Source organism: Nelumbo lutea, chromosome 7 (genome assembly GCF_056320005.1).
Source record: "Nelumbo lutea isolate HS-2025 chromosome 7, American lotus-T2T, whole genome shotgun sequence".
Lineage (NCBI taxonomy): Eukaryota > Viridiplantae > Streptophyta > Magnoliopsida > Proteales > Nelumbonaceae > Nelumbo > Nelumbo lutea.
This window is the reverse complement of record NC_142690.1, coordinates 1,699,890-1,718,295: the sequence shown is the minus strand read 5'-3', so window position 1 is coordinate 1,718,295 and position 18,406 is coordinate 1,699,890. Positions and strand designations below refer to the sequence as shown.

The window sequence follows — 18,406 nt, the reverse complement described above, 5'->3', positions numbered from 1 at the left end:
TAAGGCATCTATTGGAATTTTGCCTTCCATAGGGATCTTAAGAATCATGAGGCTACCAACGACCCTTTTTATTGGATATTCCAAATCAGCATAGCTATTTCTGAGAAAGCAAGAGAAGAAAAAAGAACCCACACTCACTGAAACAAGCATCACTTCTTGCTTTTACACATGGTGTTCTAATTGATAATATGGTCTTCATTTGGCATCCTTAAATATCCATGAGGAAACCTCTAATCCTTCCCCCTTCAATTCCTGTAACACTCTCAAGTATAAAGTGACAGATGAAAGAATATTGAAGTAAGCACTATCTACCACCTAGGGAGGTATAATTCTTTATTAAGCATCCAGCTTCTTGCTGAATTTCTCTACAACCAGGTTCAAGAACTGCAAAGATCTAGGATTAGTAGCAAAAGAAAGAAAAAGGTACTTAAGAGGCCAGCCAAATCTCAGACAACCACCAAACTGTTCTTCTTTTTGCAATTCTTGTAATGACTTCAACAAGCACACAAAAGACAAAAAGGAAAAAAAAAAAGAACCATGTTATTAAGGGTTGTATCATATATTAGTCATGTTTGATAAAGTGGGTGAGTGGTGGATGATTCACCCCAAGTTTGAGAATGTTAATAGAGTTTCTTGTAGGTCTAATTTTTGAATCACACTAGACATCGTAGTGGATGACCAGATAATGATTATGTAGTTCAATTGTATTGATGTAACTTTTGGTAGTTCACTATTTAATTTTCTTTTTATGGATGGCGTTGAGTTATAGGGGTACAACTGGGTTTTTGTTATTTTATTTTTTGATCAGAAACACAAAAAATTGATTCATTAGATTAAAAAGAAGCTATACAACAAGGAGTTGTGGCCAAAAACAAATAACCCAAAAAGAACTATTCACTATTTACAGAACAGCCCAGAACATAGATTCTCTCTGAATTAACTGGGTTTTTATGTATTAAAGACAGATCTAACTTTATTTGACTTATAGAAAGACATTTTTTGTCATTATAACTTAAATTCATTATTGAGGGGTCAAGTGAATCAATCAACCATTCCTTATTCTCCTTTTTTTTTTCTTTTCTCTCTCTTCTTCTTCACTTCTCTCTTACTTCAGTAGGAATCACAACCGATACATAGCTTAAGTCTTAAATTCCTACTTGGTATCAAAGCAAAACACTTGATCCAGAAGACATTGTGGCATCATCAAACCATACAAATGATGTTTACCCATAGCAGGAGATCATGCTGGATCTCACAAAAATTATACCAGCTGATAGCCCATAGTTTATGGAGGTTTTTGGTACAGATCCCACACTCATTGGATAAAGATTGGTAATCTTTAGTCATTTTTTACGGTGAAAATGACAACGGCAGAAATTCATTTCATGCTTATTCATCCCTAGATTTCATCTGGGGTAGTTGTTTTGCATGAGACTGGAAATGATTGAACTGTGGCATGTTTTTCTATTATCAAAAAAGTAAACTCATAATTTTTGAGTAGTTGCAATTTGTTGAAGTTATATATCAGTTCTAATGTTTGACTGTTTTGTTAGTTCTAAAGTTGAGCCAGCCGACAGTTGGGGGGTAATTACAGCAGATAAAGACATGAGAGTGGTCTTGTTTTGTGGATTTTTTTGTTACCCAGGATTCAACGGTTCAACCTCTTTTGAGGAATCCAATTCAGATACCACTTATAGCTATTTGGTATACTGGGAGTGCTACTTCTTAAAATTGCTTGGTTATTGGTTTGTTGGTGCCTGTTTGGTGTATTTCTTACATCTTATTTTTAAGTGGTCTATATGTTCCTCGCAATTGACATTTAAACTTTTTGTAACAGAGCATGCACTTGAATCATTTCCTAGGAAATCCCTCACCACAATAGCAGCTTACTTGGAATCAACAGCTAACTTTCTTCCAAGTTGGTGTCTTGCATTTCCAGGATGGGAAAGTTGAACATGTGTAACTGCAAAGAACCTATACCAAAAATAAATATAGACAATCTATGTTATCTTAATTTTTACAAAATCTGAAAATATACAAGAAAAACCAAAAAATAGCTTCCTTTTTGTTCTGCGTTCAGGATGAAAAAGGAGATATTTAGTACCTGTGCATCTCATTGCAAAATGCAAGGAAAGAAAGCTTTCCAGAATCAGAAAGAACAACCAAAAGATCTTTTCCCAGCAACTACAAAACGAAAACAAAAATAAAACTGGGCAATCAAAATAATAAAGTACAAACTTCTGCAGTATGGCACATTTATAGCCTTCTCCATGTATACCAGCTTTTCCATTTCCATCCAAAACATAACTACAAAGAAATTTCCAAGATACTCGTGCTATAAACCCATCTATACCAACAACCTTCGAGGACTACATTGTACCACAAATGGGGAGTGAAAACAGACCTGTGGATTTGGTGTATGGAACTTTTCATTCCAGCGTACAACAGCAAGATCTTTTATTGTGCCAAATACAGTCTGTTCAGAAACTGACTGTACAACTCCATCTTCACCAATTATTACTAGCTCTAGTGATGTTTCCTGGAAAGAATGTCATCAATGCATTACATGCCATATATTAGTTTATTCCATTGATTTATTCATTCATGGCAGCAATAAAATTCTATTCCAGCTTACTAATATAGTCACTAATTCAATACAATAAGGACTCAGATCGAAAAATCAGAAAACTATATTTCTACATGCAGCTGCCTTTCACTCACACATATGGATTGTTGAGTTCAAGCCAGGTCCGTGGGTTAAATATAGATCAGTAGCCACACTCTAGCAGGCATTCCGCACTTTTAATATTTTTAGTGAATTTCTAATATTTCATGACACATAACAAGCTTGGGAAGTAAAGTTGGCAAGCATTGAAAACCTTCATGTTTATAGTTTAACAGTAATTGATGTCCTTATCCAACCAAAACATTGTTAGCAACTTAGCATAGGTACCAATTTGACAAAACCCATACAAAGATTTTTTGCTTTTTTATAAGTAATAAATTTTATTAAAGAATGAGAGAAAAAATTACAACTGTTTAGGGAGAGGTTTTTTGCTTTTTGTACTAAAGTATAAAACAAAAATCTTCTTGATGAAAAAGAAAATATTACAAGAAGAAATTGATTAGAAGACAACAACAAAATAAGAGTTGAAGGGATAGGAAATCCATCACATGGACGCTCAAAGATTGCAGAATAAAGGGGGGCGAATTTCAAAAATTTTTCTCTCCCTTCAACTGGGAATCGAATTCCCCATTTAGAAAATCATATTTTCAATGATCATTCTTGAACCATAAACTAAACCAGATCTGAACCAAAAGGAGTAAGGAGAGATAATACCTGATACAGAGAAGTAGTATCTCCCAATGGAGGTGTTCACGCCCAAGGAAGGATCCAAAATCTGCTCCCACTGAAGATGGCGCAGTGCAGGGTGGAGCAGAATCAGCAGTGTTCTTCCAAAAGAACTTGACCCTTCTCAAGAATCACCTGGACGGTTTGTGAATACAACTCCCACCAATCTTTTCTCCAAAAGATTGAAATCAAGATCCAATCTTGATTTCTCCCAAGAACTGGAGATCGAACCGTTGTAGGTGGCGGCTGCAGGAAGAAGGCGGCAAAAGAGCATTTGCAGGGTGCAGATTCTCTCTTCTTGTGATCTCAACTCTGAAGACAAGAATCTCTGTATTGCTTGTGATGTCTAAAGGTTGTCGCCCCCTCTTCTTTTTATAGACTTAAAGGGATCAGCTCCTATCCCATTAGGAGTTGCTAACCAAAATCATATCTGGATTAGAAGTCCCTTTAAGATAAGGGATAACCCTTATCTTATCTGCAGATTAGATCAGCCATTTCCTAATCTAATTACGAAGTTTCCATATCTAAATCTTATTTAAATCTTTGACTCTCTAAGTGGATAGGGTGTGGGCCCAATCCTTTCAGCTGATCCATCTCAGAATTCGCCCCTTAAGTGACTAATCAAATTAGCCCAGTTCGAAATGGGCTTAAGGCCCATTTAAGGTTATGTATTCATTTAGCCTTCCAAACTACTGCCCAATTGGGCTTCCTTGTATGGCGTGGGACCCAAACATTGATCTACACATCAGCCACATGGGTTCAGCCCAGCCTTTGTTACAAGGCCTGGCCGAATACATTGTTGTGGACAGTGCACCCCCTGAAACCCCTCAGATGGGCTCTATGGGCCCAACACTTACCCTAAGTGGTCCCTGGGCCAAGCCACCTTGTAACACCTAGGGACTGTAGGCAAATGCAAGATTAGCCCATCAAGTATTATCCTCAATGGTCTTACACTTAACCTCTCAACCCATAATGATCATACACTGCCCGACAAGAGAGGACCTTTCCCTCGGCTGCAAGGAACAATGTTGCACTCTCTGCTTATATGGATCCCGGGAATTAAAACCTTTTGCAAATCATTTCGAAACCATAATATATATACTTTTATATCTCATATAAAATATATTTTGCAAAATCAAATCTCAACGATTGAAATTGGCTGTCTACAATCTTGGTTTCCATCAGTGAGAGTGCATCCCCGATCATTACCTTTGTCCGACAAAGGGGCTGATCCTGTCACTATGATCACCCACTCAGATGAATTCTTAGACTGTCCCAACATACCCAGGTTTTGACCCCCGCTAAGGATCTCGCTGATTGGTACATCAAAGACAGCCCAATCCGACACCTAGTGCAGTATCATAATCGAGTTTAGGGGTCAGGTGTAACTTTCCAGTTTTGCCCATCAATCTCCAAGGTCCAGGGCAATACTGGAAATCTAGTCCAGTTCAAAAATTCAATTAATCCTACACTGTATGTACCTGGGGTCTCACCCCGGTAGTTGAGACAAGCCACCCCAGCCAACTTGGTGGCACCACATTGTCAGCCTTGTCAGGATAGGTCTCTCTAGACCGACCCACTGGCTGTGAACATTCTAAACTAGCACGAGTCTCATTAAGTGTCCAGTTTAAGGGTATTACACAGAAACATACCAAGTGAACATGAATCAAATATGCACTTTTATTCATTTACAATAAACTCATAAAGTATATCATCTTGATTGAAGCTAAGGGCATACAAAACTGTCCAACAAGAGTCTCACTAAAGGAGCTAATACAATATAAACAGATCTAAACATCATCAACTACAAGGTATAAGATTGATAATAGATCAACACCAAAAGAAGCTCTACTCATGTAATCGAACTCAAGATAAACAACCAACCAGTCCACTAAAAGAGAACTAATATCAACAACCATTCTTTTTGAGGTGTCAACACCATTCTTATCTTTCTTTCCTTTCAAATATTCTCCTATTCCTTCCTTCCATAAACCCCAATGGATAGAATTAAAAAAAATCAACTTTTTTACCTCTGAAATTGAAGGCCAAAATAGAAATAAACTTCACAAGGATGAGAAGGACAACAAAATGATCCTCCAAATAAAACAGTAAAGAAATATCAAGTAAACTCTGCAGCTCTACAATGGATGAGCAAATACCTAATAGGCTCATCCTGTTTATTGCATAAACAGACGTCTATCTTGAGGGATGAAAGAGGTAATATTTGCTGGGTTTTCAGTGGCCCAATTGGATTTACAGATTCAACTGAGGCTGAAGTGCTAGCCGCCCTCACTGGAATCAGAATAGTAAAAAACTTGGGTGTTCAAAATCTCTCCAATAGTAGGAGACTCAGCAAATACCATAAATGGCTAAGGGATAAGGAAGGGGGTCCTTGGAGGTTGAGCCATTACTAGGCAAAAGCAAGGGATTCCTTGAACTGTCTAAATGCAAATATGTTTTGGATCCCAAGGGAGCTAAATCCTATTACAGATGGCTTAGCTAAACTAGGTGCTTGCTTAGAAAAGCTATATAGTGACAGACTTCCTCCCTTGTACTCTCTTTGGGGTTCTCCCCTGTTTTGTACATCCTCTCATATTTTCTTTCCTAGTTTAATGTAATTTGGTTAAACTTTTCTCAAAAAAAAATATATTTAGAGGATTAGATTGCCCAATGAACCTTTAACTTGCGAATGACCCATCTTATTTCTTAGGAATGAAGCCAATGAAGCTTAGAATGATTTCATCAAGAAGCAACTATCAGCACATTCTTTCCACCATCTTGCATATGACAACAAAGCAGAGATAATTGGAGTTCCCAATCTGCTGAACAAGTTTCTCTTTCAAACAAGGTCTTCTTAAGGTAGGACAAAATACCCCCTGCTCATTCCTAACTTCAAATCATTCACTAACTAGAATTTCCGTAGAGCTTTAGTGGTAAAATCTTGGACATAAGTCACATAATCAGATAATCTCCCAAGCAAACAACTTAACTCAACTAATCATTGCTCCAACTTCACAAGCACAGTACTCATCTTTTCAAAGTCTCAATTTATATCCTTCTCCCACCTTGAAGTTAGTACATTCAGTAAACAAATGATGAAATTATATCCATTGTCCTTTTCCAAATCCACATAGAAACCCCAAGTATAAAAGAGAAACCTAAATACCATATAAATACATTCTCCCATTATAAACCACCAGCCTACCCCCAAAGACTCCCTTTCCAACCTATACCTCCATAACCACATTCCCAAAAGTACTTCGTTCATGGGTCCAATCTTTATAAAATCCATAGTCCATCAGTTCATCCTTCTTTGGGGGGATTGGGTGAACAACAGATGCTGTCCCGCTTCACAAAAAGAGATACATAATAAATTTGCACGCTTGCTAATGTGCTCTTAATGACAGCAGTTCTGCCCAAAAATGAAAGACACTTGCACTTTCAACTGTCATCTTTCTTCAAGTTTGTCAATAACCAGTTGCTAAGTCAAGATAGCATAAGCTTTAACACCAATAGGAAGGCCCAGAGAAGGTTTGCAATGGTAAATTCTCAAGCTCACAAGCATGATAACAAGTTTCAAGTCTAAGAGCAGATACTTTATGCCAGGAAAAAAAAAATCCAAAGGTTAGGTTTGTATCCAGTCCATCCCTCCTAAACCCCAGATAGCTAGGACAAACATTGGGTAATGACCGTTCCCCAAATAAGTAAACAGAAAATTTCCAATCGGGCTAAGAGCCATCATCTAACAAATTCAGAGGTATGTACCCAAAACCAATATAACACATTCTTCTTTTTTTTACTAATATATATATATACAGAGAGAGAGAGAGAGAGAGAGAGAGAGAGACCATGTAAACAGATATAAAAACATGGGCACCTCAAGCAGACAAAATTTTAAAACTTTAATATTTCTATTGCTAGATTATCAAAATTTTTAAGAATCAATCGAAGATAAAAATTGTACTCTTATCACCAAATGGGGCTACTCCTGAGTCTTCTCAAATGTGCTCATTTCTGATTCCACCCTTTCTAGCATTGCTACTTGTAGAAAACATTGATGTGGGCCCCACAACTGTGGTCCCACTCTGTCCGTAGGGTAGAATGTATCTAGTCACAGCTGTGGTCAATTTGTTATTCTGTTATTCCTAGTTGTTATTTATTTTTCAGTTTTATATTGTTTGTTATGTGTTAGCAGTTATGATGTAAACACCAAGGGCAGATATGTCTTTCATGTAACTAGCATAACATATATATATTAAATTAAAGTGGCGGCGGCAGAATATTGACATTATGTTCTTCTCCTCAAAATCTGTGTTCTACTGCTCTCTCACCACTCTTTCTTCTACTTCTTCTTCACTTTCTCTTCTCATCAAATCTGAAACTTCTTAGTGATCAAGACTGATAGCAGTCTTGAACACCTACATGGTATCAGAGCCAAGTTAGGGTTTCTCATGTGAGCCTAATACCAGCCGACCACATGAGAATCTCCTAGGACTGGAAGCTGAAAAGGAGGAGTTCGCAGGCTGATTCTTGGAGATCACCAGAGGTGCTAGCAGCTATTGGAAACTTGCTAGGGTTGCAGAGTGGTGGTGGTCAGGAAGGATCAGAGAAGACTAGGGTTCGGGTAACCCTAGAAGGCAGTGAACATTTTTTCCTTGTAAGTTGTTTACTTTCTAAGAGAAGTTCTATCAGAGAAGATAGGTTGGACCTATCTGGAGGGGAAGGCCGAACCATTCTAGGCTTTTCTCTCTTCGATTCACTAGAGTTTTACAGCAAACCCTAGACCGAACTGTCTCAACTGTGTTTCTCTCTACTCTAGGGTTTGAAAGTGATCTTGCGGCAAGCCCTAGTGTTTGACTGAACCCTGTGATCTACCTAGAGTTACCCTTAAGTTTATTGGTAGGTCTGATCAGATTCTAGGGTTTCTTATTAACCCTACTGCAAGCCTATCTATACAGTTCTGTTTGGGTTGTGCAACTGAATTGCTTACTTAAGGACTGATTAAACCCTATTGCAAGCATATCACATTTTTTTAAGCTGTTCTCAGAGTCCTAATGGGTTAGTGCTCTACGGACAGCTACTGTTGTGTTGACTAGTTGGTTTCAGATCAGAATTATCTCAGTTTTGTGCACATACACTGAGAATACAGATCAGGCCTATACTGTTTTGATTGAGATTGGTAGTTCAAGTGCTGTTTTGAGACTTGACAGAAATGGAATTTAAAAATCAAGCAGAAGACAGCCTTGGAAACATCAGTTATGGTAGTGTTTCTGAGATGGGTGGTCAGATTACGACCGTAAAGTTTGATGGATCAAACTATTTGGAATGGGCCCAATCAGTCATGATGGCTATTGGTGGAAGAGGTAAATTAGGGTACCTCTTGGGAGATATGAAAGAACCTCCCAAGGGAGACCCAACATATACCAAGTGGATGCAAGAAAATTACTTGGTTATGACATGGCTGTGTAATTCTATGCAGCCTCATATTAGCCGGAATTATTTGTGGGCAAAGACAGCTAAGGAGATATAGGATGTTATGAAAGAAACTTATTCCCAACCCCTTAATGTTGCCAGAGCATATGAATTGAAATGTGAAGTGAAAAATCTTAGACAAGGAGAGAGAACGGTTTCAGTATATTTCTCTACCTTGCAATCCCTGTGGCGTGAGATTGATCACTTAGAGACGCTTGAGTGGGAGAGTCCCAGAAATGCACGGATATATAGAAAGCAGGTTGAGACAAACCGTGTATTTGAGTTTCTAGCAGGCTTAAATTCAGATTATGATATTGTCCGGCAACAGATTTTGACCAGAGACAGTGTGACTCTCTCTCAGACATACTCGTTTGTACACAGTGAAGAGACCAGAAGGAAGGTTATGATGCAACCCCAGCCATCCACACCAGCCTTTGTAGCAGTTACAGCCAAATCAGGGGGTGATTCAGAGAAGGACAGAAGGAAGGAAGACAAGAAGGATGTGGTATGTGAACATTGTAAGAAGCTCAAACATACAAAAGAAACATGTTGGAAACTGCATCCTCACTTGGTTCTTGTGAAATTGAGAAACAAGAAAGGCACTGCTCATGTAGCCGTGAACACTGATTCAGCATCCTCATCTGGCACAAAAGGAACATCTTTGGAGACCTTAGCTGCAGTTCGGGCTGCCCTAATACAACTAGAAAAGGAAGCTGGAAATTCAGCTCAGCCACCGCAGCCTCCATCAGCCCCTGCCACATCTGCCTTCGCCCATTCAGGTACTCGAGCTTCAGCCAATCATGCCTTAGCTCCAGGTACTACTGAACCTTGTTGGGTAATAGACTCGGGTGCATCTGATCACATGACTAGCTTGCCTTCATTGTTTACTACTTACCATTTGTCTTCTGGTAGGGATAAGGTATCTATTTCTGATGGCTCCCTAGTTCCTATTTCTGGGAAGGGTGACATCAAGCTTTCAGATACTATCTCCCTGCCATCTGTCTTGCATGTTCCTAAGCTTGATACTAACCTTCTTTCAGTCAGTAGTATTACCAAGCATATGAACTGCTCAGTAACCTTCTTCCCTAAACGATGTGTTTTTTAGGACTTGGAGACGCAAAAGGTGATTGGGACTGGCCGTGAGGCGAATGGGATCTATCTACTTGGGGAGCGGTTCTGTCAGGGAGAGTCAGTTGAGAAGATGTCTTTTGTTTCCAAAAACGATTAGGTCATTTGTCTTTTCGATCTTTACAAAGTCTGTTTCCTGCTTTATTTGAGTCTATTGAGTTGTCTCGGTTACAGTGTGAAAGTTGTGAGTTTGCTAAGCATTGTAGAAAGCCTTATTTATTGAGTAAAAAAAGGAGTGATAATTCTTTTGATATTGTGCATACTGACGTTTGGGGGCCTTATCATATCCCTTCCATGGGTGGGTTCAGATATTTTTTGTTATTTGTTGATGACCATACCCGTTTTTCTTGGGTTTATCTCATGCGTTCACGAGATAAGGTACCTTCCCTGACCCAAAATTTTCACCAAATGATCATAACCCAGTTTGATGCCAAGATCAAAGTTCTCAGATCTGATAACGCAAAGGAATACTTTACTAAATCATTGACATCTTATCTTCTTCATCATGGGGTTATCCACCAAAGCTCTTGCCCTCATACACCTCAACAGAATGGAGTTGTCGAAAGGAAGAATAGGCACATTTTGGAAGTGGCTAGAAGCCTCATGTTTACTTCCAATGTTCCTATTCGCTTCTGGGGTGATGCTATCCTCACGGCGGTATACCTTATTAATCAAGTTCCTTCCAGGGTCCTTGATATGTGATCTCCTTTTTCCCTCCTACACCCACGTGAGGACTTGTTTTCTATTCCTCTTAAGACATTCGGTTGTACTTGCTTTGTTCAGCTTCTCGGACCCCATCACTCCAAGTTCAAACCCAAAGCCTCCAAATGCATCTTCCTTGGTTATGCACAAACTCAAAAGGGTTATTGCTGCTATGATCCTGTCTCCGGGAGGAAGTTTGTCTCCATGGATGTCACTTTCTTTGAGGGAACACCCTATTATCCTCGGGTTTCCCCTCAGGGGGAGAGCAGTGAGAGTGGGGCAGTTCCTTTACCTATTCCATTGGGTGATGAGAGCTGCAATGGTGAGGGTAGTCAGAGGGATCAGGAGTTGAGGGAGAGCTGCAATGGTGAGGGTGGTCAGAGGGATCAAGAGTCGCGGGTTTATCACAGGCGGTGCAAGCAGGTTGATCATGATCATCAGTAGTCCGGGCCAGCTCCAATCTCATCCGCAGCTCCAGGTCCAGATACTACAGTCCCAGAGCCCACAGAGACTTCCCCTACAGATGATCTTGACCTTCTGACTGCAGTCCGTAAAGGGAAACGACATTGTACCACATCCACAGCCCACTGTATTTCCCATTTTTTATCCTATGATCGCCTATCTCCTACCTACAGGTCCTACCTTAGTTCAATTTCCAATGTCCCTATTCCAAGAACAGTGCAAGAAGCCCTATCCGTCCCTGAATGGAAAGATGCAATGCAAGTTGAGATGGATGCCCTGTTGAAAAACAACACCTGGGAGGTAGTTGATTTGCCCAAAGGAAAGAAACCAATTGGATGCAGATGGGTATTTACGGTGAAGCATAATGCAGATGGATCTATTGAGAGGTATAAAGCTCAGTTAGTTGCAAGAGGGTTTACACAGTCTTATGGCATAGATTACTTGGAGACCTTTGCACCGATAGCCAAGATGACTACTATTTGAGTCCTATTGTCCCTTGCAGCAAGTCACACTTGGCCTTTATACCAAATGGACGTGAAAAATGCCTGTCTGAATGGAGATCTGCAGGAAGAAGTTTACATGTGTTTGCCTCCTGGATTCTATGATGCAGAAATAGGTAAGAAGGTTTGTCGGCTCAACAAGGCTTTGTATGGTTTGAAACAGTCACCTAGGGCTTGGTTCGATAAATTCAGACTAGCTCTTGTGAAGTTTGGTTATGTACAGGCCCAGTCAGATCATACCCTATTCATCAAGAGGGTAGAGTCCTCTTTGACACTACTGGCAGTATATGTTGAAGATATTGTGGTCACAGGGAATGATAGCCATGAGATTGAGTCTCTTAAACAGCTTCTTCATCAAGAATTTGAGGTAAAGGACCTTGGTGTACTCCGGTATTTTTTGGGTATTGAGGTTGCTAGATCCAAACAGGGGATCTTTATTTCTCAGAGGAAATATGTCCTAGACCTGTTAGCAAAAACTGGAAAATTAGGTGTCAAGCCTGCAGATACACCAATTGAACAGAACCACAGGACCAGTGCCGAGAGTGGGGAGCTTCTTGAAGACAAAGTTATGTTCCAGCAATTGGTAGGAAAGCTCCTATATCTCTACCTCACTCGGCCAGATGTTACTTATGTTGTTAGTGTTGTCAGTCAGTACATGCATTCTCCTATAACCACACATCTTCTTGCGGCAGAAAGAATCTTAGCCTACTTGAAGAGATGCCCAAGTAGGGGTATACTATTCAAGAACAACAATCACATGAAGGTGGAGGTCTATACGAATGCTGATTGGGCTGGGAGTGTTGATGACAGAAGGTCTACCTCAGGATATTGTGCCCTCGTGGGAGGAAATCTTGTCTCCTGGAGAAGTAAGAAACAAAGTGTTGTTTCCCGGTCAAGTGCTGAAGCAGAATACAAGTCCATGACCAACGGAGTGGCTGAAATCCTATGGCTAAGATCTCTACTTGAGGAGTTGGGTATTGAGTATGAGAAGCCCCCGATGTTGTACTGTGATAATCAAGCCGCCATTAATATAGCACATAATCCAGTACAGCATGACAGAACCAAACACGTTGAAGTTGACCACCACTTTGTACGAAAGAGGGTCTCATCTCAAGAAGTATGCCTCCCTTACATCACACCCAGTATGCAACTAGTAGACATCCTCACTAAAGTCGTATCAAGAAAGAAGCTAGAAGCGGATCTATCCAAGTTGGGAATGATGAACATATACTCCCAACTTGAGGGGGAGTGTAGAGAACATTGATGTGGGCCCCACAGCTGTGTCCCACTCTGTCCGTAGGGTAGAATGTATCTAGTCACAGCTGTGGTCAATTTGTTATTCTGTTATTCCTAGTTGCTATTTATTTTTCAGTTTTATATTGTTTGTTATGTGTTAGCAGTTATGATGTAAACACCAAGGGCAGATATGTCCTTTCATGTAACTAGCATAACATATATATATATTAAATTAAAGTGGTGGCGGCAGAATATTGACATTCTGTTCTTCTCCTCAAAATCTGTGTTCTACTGCTCTCTCGCCACTCTTTCTTCTACTTCTTCTTCACTTTCTCTTCTCATCGAATCTGAAACTTCTTAGTGATCAAGACTGATAGCAGTCTTGAACACCTACACTACTCATCCATCTCAGCTACATTCATTTTCTGAACATGTTGTTTCTTGATTATCCAGCACTCTGTCCTATATAAAATGCTGGTTTTATACCTGTCTCATAAAATTTTCCTTTTAGTCTCATTGATACATGCTGGCCACATATCACACTAGATATACCTCTCTGCTTTGACCACCCTGCTGTAATTCTATGGGCAACATCCTCTTCAATTCTCACTCATTACAGATGATTGGTACAAAGTACCATAAGTGGTTAGTTTGGGGTACCTCCTATCTATCAATTTTAATTGCACCACCCGTGTTACTACTGTTTTCACCATGATTATTACTATTAATGTGGCCCATTGGATCTCAAAAAAAAATGAGTTATAGACTTCAAAATAAACTACAGTCATCAGAAGATGGCAATTCATGCATCTGGAGTTCATTGATTAGCAGAAGAGTGATTCCCTGCTCCATAGAGATATTAAACTCAATTCTGATAGGTGCTCGCTCACTAGGTAACCAAGGACATTCAAGAATTGGCAACTTAGGACTCATACTGAAAAAGCAACTATAATTTTCTCATTACAACTAGAGGTGGGGGACTTAATTGAAACAGAGAAAAAGTTACACAGTTTCAAGACTCAAAGTGATGTTTTAACTACGCTCTGAGCAACATGAGTTAAAGAAGACTCCTAAGAAATGATTGATTGGATTAGAGATGGCACCAATAACCCTAGAGATTGCAACATTCGATTAGAAATGCAAGAGCCTTGGTATATAGATTGAGCATAGTGTTCAGATAATCAGATGTACTCCACGATCAGCCAATGCCTTAGCAGACTGCCTAGGCAAGGTTAGAGCAACTAGGGGATGTTTTATACTAAGGTGATAATATCCCCAGAGAATGAGTAGAATATGCAAACCTATTTATTCGTTTTGGTTTTGGTGCTTAAAATGCTCTGCTCCTACATCTAGAAAGCAGTGGTGTTGCATTCGCTCCATATTTAGACCTCTTTTTGGTCATTTACCATAAAAAAAGAACATTAACAAAAAAAGTCGGAAGTTTTCCCTTGAACCAAGAAATGATGAGTATCAATCCTATAACTAAATTTATTAATCAAAGAAATGTGCCTATAAGTAGATTGTAGATTGGCCTTAAACATTTGAGAAGTAGAGAAGGATTCAAGCTGAAGTGGTTGCTCTTTGAAGCAACATAAAGACATCTTTGCATCCTCCTGATCATTGCATAGAAGTTGATTTCCATCATCACTAGGGGAGTTGGGGGAACAAAGGGGAAAAGAAGAGGAATGTGACATCCCTTCTAGTTCTAGTTAGTAACTTACTCCCTTACTTGTTCTAGAATAGTGAAAATTGGATCACATGCAATAGTAACTTACTCCCATAACCCTATATCCATAGTCTAGAAAAGTTAAAATCAGATCGCATGTAAAAGTCTATACCTTTTAAGTTCAGGTGATTTATAATCACCAGGCTGTAATGACCCTTCAAGTCAACTATAGTCATGTAACTTCCTACAAAGAATATTGAGCCCTTGAATATGCAATAGTGCACCCTTATCAAAAGAAAAAAAAAAAAAAAAGATACAAAATAATATATATATATATATATGGAATACCACATAAGGACTGCCAACAGACATCCATCTTTATGTTCCTAATGCATATTATTGTTGCCTTTCAGAATATAATTAATTATTACACTGATAATCCAGAAGTTTAATTTTTTTGGCCTGCTTCAGTGATAGGGCAGTGGAAGAAATTTTCAATTGCACTCAGCTGTAATCTATTTTGCTACTGCTACAGCCCCAAGTTTGAAATGCACCTTGTATGGGAAGGATTAAGGTCCATGGTCACACTACTAACTTAGCAGTATACTATTTTTACTAATTTGAATGTGGGTTCTTGTCGCTCTTTCCAAAAGTGCGAGAAATCTCCTAATAACACGAGGCCGTCTTATAAAGACCTGGTAATGAGTGCTGTAGTCATAAGGAAGCATTTCAGGCAGAACTTCAAGCATGTTTGGTGGGAGAATAAGTTATCAAAATAATCTTTTCTATATTGACCAAAAGAACTATTGTGTCTGTCTTCAACTCTTGCTATTTTCCAAGAAATTTGTTCATTCTTGACCCATAAAACAATGGATGCTTGGCCACCTTGTGAATGTGGAAAAATCATAAAACTCCTACCAAGCACCATCGCTTTCCATGCTGTTAAAAAGGGGAGAAACGCTGAAAGCCGTTTGCCAAACAATGTCAAAAACCAAAAAAAAAAAAAACAAAAATGAATGAAGAGATCCATCATCTCAACATAGCAAAACCAATCCTATAAATCCTGGCAAGATACATGGAGTACGATACAAGTGGAAATTGAAAAAAATAAAATGATTACGGAAATATGGAATATTTATTACCATAATGGCATAATTCCTATTTTGATATCGGAGCATAATGTCTAATACCATTGCTCCAATAGCAATTAAAGCATAATCCTGGAACTTCACCGGGTTCAACAAATAGAAAATTTTCCAGGAGGGGGGGGGGAAGAGAGAGAGAGAGAGAGAGAGAGAGAGAGAGAAACAACTTTGGATACTAACCTTTCCAAAAACGACGTCGAAGGAGGATGAAGAGCGAAAATGTCCATGAACGGCCTGGAGAACTGCACTGCCCCTGAGCACGCACTTTGCCAGATAATGGACGCCCTTCGGTTCGGGCCGGGACTGAGAGGACGGCAAGTCTTCATCTACAGTCTCCATTACCGTCTTTGGAGAAATCAAGGTTTTAATTCGCCGTGGAAGTCTAGGGTTTTAACTGCTGACTAAGGAAGAGTTTCATGGCTTCCATGCGCTTTGATCAATAGCGGCAAGAGGAGAGAGAGGGGGGGATGGTTGGAACTTGGAAGAGAAATGAATTTTAGTTTACTGTTAATAATTAACGAAAAATATACGTGTAAATCCCCATGATTAGTAGCTTGGTGTTTCGTTTGGAGTTTGGGTATGCTCCTCAACGCGCCTCACCTTACAGCGAGCCGGCTCCCTCGCTTAGGGCGCCTCACACGCACATCCTACCATGCATTAGGAACATCTCCCGTACTTATAAGTTTCAATTCACGGGAGATGATCTTAATGCACCATGAATTCCTCCTGTACTTTGGGGTTACAAATTTTTTATCTGGGCTGATTGGTCATTCTCCCTAGGAAATATTTCCAATGCAATGGAGTTAAGTCCGTGTGCCACAAGGGGGGCACCCCATAGTATCCCATAACACATCCCGCCATGTATTGAAAATATCTCCCGGTGATGACATCATCAAGATTGGTATTATCATCGGTTGCAAGGAGACCGGATCTACGCCTCACACAGGGCGCCTCACAGGCACATCCTACCATGCATTGGGAACATCTTCCATACTAATTAATTATTATTCACGGGAGATGTTCTCAATACACAGTGGATGTGCATGTGAGGCACCCATTCGTGAGGAACAGATCCCGTCTCAATTGCAAGGGGTTGTTCAATGTCAGCACCAACTTGCCCTGACAAAAGTCGAACTCTCTTATAGCACCTTTCATCCGTGCATTTATAAGTATGTTGATGTTTCAGATGCATGGCTGAAACATGCTGTCAGCACGCTCGGGAGCAAATCCAAACTCAAGTAAAGGGAAAGTAGGAAATCAAACACAACCTAGAAGAATGTTTATTCCAATCCTAGGGACTAAATTTGACAACTCTACCATTGTATCGTGATGGGGATGCCAATACAAGGCTGTTAATGGATCAGGTATATTCGAAAGAATCAAACCAAACGAACCAATTATAACGGTTCTGGACCGCTCTTGCTATTCCAAACCGCTGTCCAACATGGCTTAAAAATTGATGCGACCATTTCCTTCCCGTCCCGACTAGGGGTGAGCAAAAAAACAAAAAAAACAAATTGAAAAATTGATTAACTGAATCGATCAATTTGGTTTTGGTTCGATGTTTTCAAAAAATCGATAGTTTTGGTTAACCATTTAAAAAAAATGACGGTTAACTGAACCAACCGATATATACAGTTATATATATATATATATTATCTTTTTTTTTTTGAAAATATAACAAAAAGGTTTGGCAATCTGAGAGTGTCAAACTGTTGAACTGAGACTTTCAAGTTTTAGGCTTTCAACCTTTCTCTTCAAAAGGTTGGCAAACTGGCAACCAGGTTGGTGACTGGCGAACTTAGGCTTTCAGCCTTTCTCTTCAAAAGGTTGGTAGACTGGCAGTCTCTCTTTTCGTCCCTAATAAGCCTCCTACCTCCGCCACGCCTTTCCATTTTCTAATTTCCCCTTTCTTTTCTCTCTGAGACTAATATTTCTTTGTCACTCTCAATCTCAGTTCTCTTCTTCCCTAACGGACCAATGGCCTCCGATGACCAAGTCATCGTCACCGATGTCTGACCAGGTGACCAACTGTCTCACTCTTCTCTCTCTCAGACTCTTCTTCTTCTTCCCCAACGTCCTCCTCTTCTCTCTCAATCTCAGTCACTCATCTCTCTCAATCTCTCATCTCACCTTAGTCTTAGTTTTATTCACTCTCAATCTGCAAGAGGAAAAGTTTTTCTTTCCCTTTTCTTTTTAAAATTTCCAGTGGATAAAAAAACCAAAAAACTGAACTGCAATTAACCGATTAACAGATTAACCAATTGCATCAATTCAGTTAGATTTAAAAACCGAACATGTCGGTTCAATGTGAGCACCCCTAGTCCCGACCACTCGACCAGGCCAGCATTAGGCCTACAAATTTTTGAGATAGCCCGGCCAACCCATTTACATATTGGGTCGTTTATTAAGGCACCCCATCTACCCCTGCAACCGCTTTACTGGTTCTCTTGGACAACATATAAAATGACATTTTGGCCCTAACGTCTTTTAAGTTTTCAACAAAAATAATTCAAAGATAAATAAACAATCAAAATGTTTCAGAAATGGTACTAATATTTTATTAAATTTGCCAATTTTGTAAGAGAAAAAAGTGATTTCTATATCTATGCCATATAATAAAAATGAGGCCGTTGCAACCGCCTCTACCGACATAATAATAATACTTAAGCCATTTTAGAGTTTCAAATGGGCTTTGTGATCAATGAACAAAAGCATGTTAATTCCTTTTGGTCAAACGAGC

At 39.5% G+C, this 18,406-nt stretch overlaps 1 protein-coding gene across 3 annotated transcripts in view; it reads right to left on the bottom strand.

Annotated features, from left to right (window-relative positions):
* The window catches only part of LOC148844565 (Cleavage and polyadenylation specificity factor (CPSF) A subunit protein), a 59,149-nt gene extending 42,977 nt beyond the window's left edge, over positions 1-16,172 (bottom strand). Inside the window, exons 1-4 of one of the 3 annotated variants that reach the window (XM_088953065.1) lie at positions 15,844-16,172; positions 2,405-2,539; positions 2,105-2,184; positions 1,891-1,974 (exon numbers count right to left, since the gene is read on the bottom strand). In XM_088953065.1, coding sequence (XP_088809191.1) covers positions 1,891-1,974; positions 2,105-2,184; positions 2,405-2,539; positions 15,844-16,002 — 458 coding nt within the window. In that variant the 5' untranslated portion in view covers positions 16,003-16,172. Of the gene's footprint in view, positions 1-1,890; positions 1,975-2,104; positions 2,185-2,404; positions 2,540-3,340; positions 7,045-15,843 lie in introns of those variants that run through there. The other 2 variants (XM_088953063.1, XM_088953064.1) reach the window with 2 other exon arrangements.
* Between the last annotated feature and the right edge of the window lie 2,234 nt (positions 16,173-18,406).